Source organism: Sprattus sprattus, assembly GCF_963457725.1.
Source record: "Sprattus sprattus genome assembly, chromosome: 10".
Lineage (NCBI taxonomy): Eukaryota > Metazoa > Chordata > Actinopteri > Clupeiformes > Clupeidae > Sprattus > Sprattus sprattus.
This window is the reverse complement of record NC_137908.1, coordinates 5,249,298-5,258,521: the sequence shown is the minus strand read 5'-3', so window position 1 is coordinate 5,258,521 and position 9,224 is coordinate 5,249,298. Positions and strand designations below refer to the sequence as shown.

General features: G+C 39.8%; 1 protein-coding gene across 1 annotated transcript; it reads right to left on the bottom strand.

Moving 5' to 3' along the window:
- Positions 1-1,553: 1,553 nt before the first annotated feature.
- Positions 1,554-8,427, bottom strand: LOC308371411 (RLA class I histocompatibility antigen, alpha chain 11/11-like). Its single transcript, XM_080846296.1, has 7 exons — positions 8,333-8,427; positions 5,071-5,331; positions 3,909-4,187; positions 3,253-3,534; positions 2,657-2,755; positions 2,511-2,537; positions 1,554-2,154 (listed from the first exon to the last, which is right to left on the bottom strand). The coding sequence occupies exons 1-7, from the start codon at positions 8,376-8,378 to the stop codon at positions 1,880-1,882; spliced, it is 1,269 nt and encodes a 422-aa protein (XP_080702422.1). The 5' UTR covers positions 8,379-8,427; the 3' UTR covers positions 1,554-1,879.
- Positions 8,428-9,224: the final 797 nt, after the last annotated feature.

Genomic DNA, 9,224 nt, shown 5'->3' with positions numbered 1-9,224 from the left:
CATAATACATCCCTTGTACAAAAGCGTCTGCTAAATGACTAAATGTAAGTGTAAATATTCAATTGCACAGCACTGAAAGAATGCTCCAACAAATACAACCACACATCAGAGACCCCCAAACCTTTAATTGAAACATTACAAAATCCCCCCCCCCCCCCCCCCACTTCCATAAAGGTCCAGAGTAGTACTTCCCCCAAAAGCCCCCCAAAGGTATGCTAATAATACAATTTAAATTCAAATGAAATAATCAAAGCGATTCAATAATCTAATTTTAATAATAATAATTACAACTTTCAAAACTATTGTTATATTTATATATTTGTATATTGTTAAAATATATGCACCACCAAAGGCAATTTCCAGGCCCTTCAAAACAAAACATTTGTAGCATTTCATAAACATCTGCATTTGCTTGTGGCAGCGAGGACACATAGACACTAGGGACTGCCATGCTTGTGCTGGGACTGCCATGCTAGAGTTTAAAGCAGCAATTCGCCTTGTTCACACGCGCAGCCATTATGAAACGAAAACGAGGCTTGGTTAGGTAACCCAAACAGAAGTCATTCTGTACGATACAAACAGTAATGATGGACTGAAAATGGAGCACATACAGTATCTTCTGCCCTTGCCCCTACTAACTCTGGCAATAATAGATTCTTTTTTGCAACTCATGATTATTTACTTGGCTAGCTAGCAAATGGCAGATAAGCTATACTGTCAGAATTGATAGCACGAAAAAGTCTAACCGGGATGATCTTCTAAATAAACATGGACCACATATCTTCTGCCCTTGCCCCTTATAACCGCGGCATTAATAGATCATTTTTTGCAACTCACCGTCAGCATCATGTTTATTTACTTGGCTAGCTAGCAAATGGCAGCCAAGTTATATTGTCAGAATTGCTAGCATGAATAAGTCAACTTTGTGTAAAATGACAGGTGATTCATGGCATCTTTTTTCTCTAACCAGATTGATCTTGTAAATAACAATTATTTTGCAGTGAGAAAGAGAGAGAGTGACAGGGCAAGTGTGAGAGCGAGGGCATTTCCCTCCATGAGAAAGAATGAAATCCCCTACATCAGGGGTTTTCAACAGGGGGTCCGTGGCCCCCTGGTGGTCCGCGACGGCATTGCAGGTGGTCCGCGAAATGAGCCTATGTTGAATAGTTCACCATTGATTTTATTTATATAAATTCGCTTTGATATTTCAACACATGTCCAGAGTACACTGACAAGTGCTATAGGCGGAATATCTGTATAGGGGGAGGGGGCGTGGCGGTGGCCAGCAATGTACCCTGATCATTTCACATACTTTAGTGTTACAGGCAGAATATCTGGGCAGGGGGAGGGGGCGTGGCGGTTACAAACACGCACGCGCTTGCAGGCAACTCAGTGGGCCGCAAAATACTTTCTAGTCAGAATGGTGGTCCCTGGGACAAAAAAAGTTGAAAACCCCTGCCCTACATTGTCAAGGTAGCTAAGTTAGATGCTACAAATGGGAGGAATTTAACGAGATGTTAGTGGCTTAACCTAGCCTAGCGAAACCTGTTGAAATTCACAAAGGCAAACATACATAATGCGGTAATATGCCTACGGACCCTGGTATGGCAATAGCACAGAGGCCATTCTCCATATTAAACGTCATTGTAGCGCCCCAATTCTTTAAGCTGTTATTTTAAGGTTAAATTGCCAATCCTTACCCTTACCCTGTAGTACAATTGCTAAATACTATAACTTAAAGGCATAAGAGTTCCATATGTTTGCAGGTGTTTATCTTTCCTTCACATGACCATATGCTATCAGAATGAATTTGGGGATGGTACCAAAACTAGTTCCCTATAAAACCATACCTCAAAAAGTGTCAAATTGTTGCATAGTGTTACTTTAACATAAAACTTTTAACAGACTCAGATTCAGAGACATAGGCAGAGTCAGGTCCAAGGGGATGTTCATGGTCCTTGTCTTGGTCCTGGTCCTGGTCCTGGTCCTGGTCCTGGTCTTGGTCTTGGTCTTGGTCTTGGTCTTGGTCTTGGTCTTGGTCTTGGTCTTGGTCTTGGTCTTGGTCTTGGTCCTGGTCCTGGTCCTGGTCCTGGTCCTGGTCCTGGTCCTGGTCTTTGTCTTGGTCTTGGTCAATGTTCAAAACTTGGGCAGATGCTGATGAGAAAAAAAAAAACATATGTTAAATGAAGATTTGATTCACACCATGAACTAAAATGCACATTGCACACTCAAAATCACAATCCTGCACTTTACTTTCTCCTCTCATCTCTGCTTTTACTAAAAACTGACAAGCACTTTCTCATCTTATAATCAGATAGGCATTTGCATTAAGAAGACAAACGGACACTAGTTTGTACATATAATGGTCACTACATAAAGCAAGGCATCACATTTTTCCCCTGATTATAAACATCTCAAGCTTAAATATCCGAAATTAACAAATACACAAAGACCAGTGTCTAGAATTGCAAGTATTTCAGATTTTTACAAGTTGTGACAAATGTACTCACGGTCTGCCTTCTTGGAGTCTGTCAAGTCTAAAAGATGGAGAATATTTACATTAACATACTTAAGCATCATCAACGACAGAAAGCAGACACATAGCATTTTACATGATAGTGGAAATTGCATAAATTATGATGTAAAGGCAACTCACTTTTCTTGTTCTTCATAACCACAGCAACCACAGCAATCACTACTACCATAATTACAAGAGCTGCAATCACACATCCAGTAATGCCTACAAAATATGTTCCTATAGGAAAAATAAGGCTGTCAGATATAACAAAATTGTGTCTTTCACAAACAAATTAAATTATCACCTTTGACCTCTGTTACTGCTATGATTGTATTTTTCTTTTTACGTAAATGCCTCTAGACCAGACCTGGCTGTCCCTGACCGGCCCGCGAGTCAATGGTAAATTAGGAACCAAACGTTAAACAATAAAAAATACTATTAATTTGTATACTTATACTATTGTATACTTGTATACTTATACTATTGCATTGCAAGCTTGCTCTCGTGTGTTTGTGTGACATGTGTATTGGTATAAAAGACTGGCCCCCCCAAGAAATAATGTCCCTGATTGTTCCCTCAAGTTCCTCTGATATGAATTAATTATAAGATGTTGGTATTGGAATAGGCTATGAGAATGATATGGCTGGTTTTGAAATGTTAAAACACTAACTTTAAAAAAATGTCAACAGTTCTCAGTAGCTGATGAGTTGTGTGTGGTCTCTGACCAATCTTACCCTCTTCCTCAGTCAGGGTGACGAGTGTTGGTTCTCCACTTATGTGTTCCACCTCACAGGTGTACTGACTTCTCTTTCTCTCCTCAGGTGACACCATGAGCTCAGCTCTCTTCTGGAAGGTTCCATCCCCATTGGGCAGTGTCTCTCCCATAATCACATCCTTCTGCATGTTCCATCCATCTCTCCTCCAGGTGATTTTCACCGTAGCTGGATAGAACCCTGTGGCGTGGCACACCACCGTAGAAGATGACTTCTTCTGGATCAAAGACACTTTAGGGGGGACTGAGGGAAGAAGGAAAGGAGATAGAAAACAAAACAATTTAAAGACATAGCAGACATGAAAAATGGGAGCAGTTATGCATTGTGAAGTACAAAGAGGAGAGGCAGAGAGAGAGGTCATGTTTAACTTTAAGCATGTCAAGTAATGTCTTCTTTTAACCTTCAACATGTCAAGTAATGTCTTCTTTTAACCTTCAACATGTAAAGTAATGTCTATGGCCACCCAAATAAACAATCTCAATGAGACTCATGTATGACAGAAGCAAAACATGTCAAGGTTCTACACATAATGTTTTTTCATGAGGTCCTACACTACCACAGGAATGCAGCCCGCTGTAGGGCCTCTGCTGTTATCAGTGTTGTGTGAGCTGCCGTACCTTTCCTTCTGAGAGTACTGCTCCCATACTCAACATACTTCTTCAGCCAATCACGGCAATCCTGGGTGAAGTACTCTTCCCTGCCATTATACATGGACTCATAGGTGTCCCATTTGTGTCTGGTCACGGTTGCTTGTGGTTGAGCATCCACCCATCTAATTCTGTTCAGATCCAGTGAGATGAAGTCCTTTCCATTATAACCATAGTTCTCCCAGCCACTGGTTACATCAGTCGCATCATCCCACTCACAGCCATAATTTCTCTGAAGAACATGCACTCCTGATAGACAAAAGTACATAAACAAAAGTACATTTATTTAAGTGTAGTGTTTAGTTACATGAATGCATGTCTGTTAAAGCTAAATAAAACAATATACTGTATAAAACTACTGTAGGGCTCATAGACAAGCATGGTGAGCTTTTTTTTTCCATTTCTGGCTTTGGCTGCTGATGTCACCAATAGATTACCTCCTCCTCGTAGAAACAGATCTATATATCATCTACTGATGACCATTATGTGTTTGACAATCAAAAATAGATTTCTATTCACTGCCACCACTGAGGATGTGATGAAGGCTTTGGAAGGTGAAGCTCTAACTGGCGCCTCACAGAGAATGATACCAGCTGCTGTAAACATCTACAATTTAATTGTTCTTATATATTTGTGAAACATGAAAAACAACAAACATCTCATTGCTTGTAAAGATTTGTAAAAATGAACAACTATTGTAACACATTGGCTGAAAATGAAGGCTGCTGTGTCTACACTACCCATTGTAATCTTTCACACAACGTGGTTTGCTTACAGTCCTAAAACCCTACTCTTTTGATATGATTGAGTGTCATGCTCTGCTGACAAAACATTGCACTGCTCCATGCAAAAAACTGCTCCATTCAAAAAAACTGAAGCCAATGGGGGACAGGTAGCAGTAAGCTGGCTAGCACGCTAACTATAAGTATATATCTTTTGTCATACATAGCATTACCATCTTTTACATATTCTATTGCTATTTTAGTTATTGTTTTGTACTCAAATTACAACATGTTATGTAGACTATGTGGAAGGGCAAACCATTAAACTGGCATTCTGAAACAAAAGAAACTGATACTAAGTGTCATCTAAAGCCCAGATAATCTCACCCAGACATGATCAGTAAACTCACCCTCAATCTGATTAAAGCGTTCTTTTAAAATCCCAATGTCAGCCTTGAGGGCCCCCTCAGCCTTCCTGGTCACATTGGTCTCTGATTCCCAGTACTTCTGATCCAGATGCTCCCCCATCCATGCCTGCCTGGGAACCAGTTTGTTTGTGTTGCTGTCATACTGACTGAAAACCAGACCATCAACCATTCCAACTGCTACAAACTCTGGGAGGCTTGAGATTCCTGATGTGGCCGTGTAGAAGTACTGCAGGGAATGGATCACTGAAAGGAACAGATCACAGAGAGACGACACTCAATTATGGGGAAAACTGCAAAATGACAGAATGCGGTGGAGTGAAAAGTTTGAGTTCTATCCTGATACAAATGGTTGATGCAATAATAGTTTATAGTACTGCCCCATAACAAAGTGATTTTCACAAAACTAATTATTGAAATAACACATCAGATGTATCATTCAAAATGAATGAAAAAGACTAAATTAATGAGGTTCTCAGAAAGCAAAACATCTTCAGACCCTCACAATAATCGTTTTAAACTAAAAATGAATCATTTTGTAGAGCTAAAACAATAAATGTTTACTCTCCTAATACACAAGAAACAAAATGGCCCATTTCTTGCCTCCCATCACTACAGTTGTCAAGAAACTTGAGGCTGTTGCTGGAACGGCCTAGTTTGGGGTCCTTTGAAATCCAACAAAGATGGCGGCATCTCGTGGGCTTGTTAGTGGGAAATATTTTATGTGAATTAAGCTATCTACACAACGTTTTTAATGTCTAAATTGACTCGGTTAGTTGTGTATGTGCAACACGAATGTTGCAGAATATTGTTGGTCTTAACTAAAGCTCTCTAGACCATTATTTTTAGGTTATTGCTAACGCTTACACCAAAAATCCATTGAAACACATAGTAGCTAGCTAGCCTCGCTGCTAAACGTATAGTATAACGTGATCAAGCACATCTCACAGATATTGATGGCGCATTCATTTTGTGAGAGGAACAGAGAAACGCGATTAAGGCATTTGTCGATCGAAAAGATGTTTTTGCCGTCCTTCCTACGGGATCCGGTAAAAGTTTAATGTATCAGATGGTCATACTACGTTGCTCTGATTAGTTCTAGGTATCCAATAGAGCGAAGAGGCATTTTTTTTCCTGGTTCGTCGAAACACGCCCCATAATCACAGCTCAATGGAGCAGACTCAGACTCATATTCTGACTAGAATTATGAGTATGACATCGTCAGGCTAGGAACGGCCAGCACTACGTAGGTCATTCCACCACAGAGGCGCTACAAACCAAAAGACTGTCTTTTGCGATCTCCTGCTGCGGAGAGATGAGTCATTGAGGCAGGTGCCAATCCAGCTGCCATATAAGCCAGAGTGAGGAACTTAAATTCAATTCTAGCAGCTACATGCACATGTTTTTTTAAATAATATCCCTGAAAGATTTCAATACAACCCCAACAGACAGAAATCACATCACACCTTCTATAATATATATCTCGAATTGTGCATTAAATATTCCTCTAATTTACTCATATTTGCCTAACTGCCAAATCAATTTCAATAGCATATTAATGGATTTAATGTATTTATCAGTGATGTAATGTTTTGTTGTTATGTGATATGATGCCCTTAGTCACACATCTAAGGTCCAGGTTCTTTAATACTGATGTTCTTTATTGCGGGACAAACACAGACACCAAAACACCGTAGAACTATACAGAAATTAATGAAAGACATACAGCAATCAATCATAAGTTCATAAACACAAGAACAATCTTAAACGTTATGAAATAATAACCAAACAAAACCTAACAGACCACTTTTGCCTGCTTGTGGACTAAGAGAGCATATTACAGCTTACAGTTCTTGAGAGGCCATAAGAGAGGATATTACAGCTTGTATTGTCTTTACCAAGTAGCTCAATCCTAGTTAAAACTTAAACTCCAGTCATTCATATAAACGCTCAACAGGAAGTGACATGTGACATGTTTCATGCATGATGGGAAATTGAGTCAAACTACATCTAAACATCTTAAGTAGCTCAAGATAGCACATAGTGGAGAACTCATTGAAAACTTTTGTGACTATGCAATATTTTTTACTGTAGTGCATTGCTGTAGTACATTTGAATTATGGAGATAACAGAAACTAAACAGAAACTGGATCTTGCTTCAGAACTGATATCCTGCATAGTATCATGTGTGATAGTATATTGTGCAGTTCCTCCAGGGTTGACCTATTTTTACACTCGCCCTTAAACGTACTTCTTTTCTTTTATGATTTGGATTATCAGTGTATAGCATTCCGTCATTATCAATTACAGGCATTTGCCTAGTCATATTTATTCTGTCTTGTGTAGAAATACCATTTTACTCAATTAGGAACTTATTAAAGACATATTGTGGTACAGTCTCTTTCACTCATGTATTCCTTTGGAACCTGAACACACACCTTAGTGGTGTTACACTGAAATAGTTAAATCACTTTTTTTTCCCCTACCTATACTTTTTCCCCTTGAAATACACCTCATTCAACGATTAAAGCCCTTTCTAACTCACAGTAGCATCCACCAGCTAAAGGGTTAAGGCCCTGCAGTCTAACTGGCTTGACAAGAATTTTACTCTCTGAATGGGACAGCCGAGCCCTGACACATTAGTTTTCACCTCTAAAGCTAATGGCTGAATTAAAATACTTTACATTTACAAAACTGACTCGACATATACCTTTTTATTGTATGATAATGGATAGGATCTAAAAACAAGTTGCAGATCGTAAAAGTCAACCCAGAACAGAATAAAAGCATACCCAGCAGCATCATATTGTAAGTCATCGAGGATGTTTGACGAAGTGGAGAGATAAGTCCACCAAGCAAGTAGGCAACGGTCACTTGCAGCCTGTGTGATTGTAAGGAGACCAAGCGTCACCAAATGGGAGGCAGACCTTGTTACAGAGGATTTCTTCTCAAAACTGAAACTGTCTAGCCTGGATACCAGCCTAGAATTATGAGTATGACATCGTCAGGCTAGAAACTGTCCACACGTCATGTGAAATTCGCCATGCTACATAGAGGTTTTCAAGAGGGAAAGTTGAACACTTCAAGGAGGAAGTTTGAAGGAAACATGTAAACCGAGAAATAAAAATCATGTAGAGAAATCAAATAATATTGAGAGTAAGCAGGTCGAGACCAAGCCCTTTGATCGTTGCTTTTTTCCGCCTTTAGGAACATTGCATTAAATGAAATAAAAAATACAAAAACTCACCAGCAGATGATAAAGGCAGAAAGACAAGAATCACAACTGCCTGCATTGCTCTCTGTTAACAAGACCTATAGGTAGAAAAGGTGTCCAGCCTAACGTTAATCCTACATTCGGCTCGTCGTTTCGTGTACTAGCTACTCTCTCCGCCTTAACCTCAACTAGCCTGCACAACATGGGCTCAGATACACATACGCGTTTTTGTAAAAACGGGACGCGAGCAAATGCATTGATTCCTATGGTACGGCGCGTTTAAAGCGTGCGCCCCTTCTCCACCACGCGTTGCGTCTTTGAAGCGTTTTTTAGGTGCGCTTAAAAGTTGAACTATTCTCAACTTTCCAGCGCAAGGCAGGGAAGCGCACCGCTCATCAATGTCACACTCGGCCCAGGCAGCCAATCAGATCAAGCAACAGGCGGGCTTAACTACTTTATCACTTATTTCCTGTTTTGATGCTGGAAGATGTGGTATGATTAAGCGATATAGCACGAGTGGGAGTGGGATTATCCCTTACCTACCCCACTCCCACGAGTATTGCTTTTATAAAACAATTCTACAGTCAACAAATTAACATTTTAATACGAAAAATAGTTCCATTTTCAACGTCAGAATTTTGAATGAACGGTTTTCATCAATGCGCTTTCATCGCGGAGTGATTATTATTAGCTGTGAAAAGTCTGTTTTGGCCTCCGCACTTTGCCAAGGCGTTACTGAAGCGTCTGCGCTTGAAAAAAGACGCGTATGTGTATTTGAACCCATAAGGAAATAACACCAATGGAACACCAAAGGCATTTTCGAAAAGGTACCGCGTCACTAAGAGTGAGGCAGGTATTTCATATAAAATGCTGACTCGACATATAGCTTTTTAATGAATAAAAATGGATAGGGTCTAAAAACAAG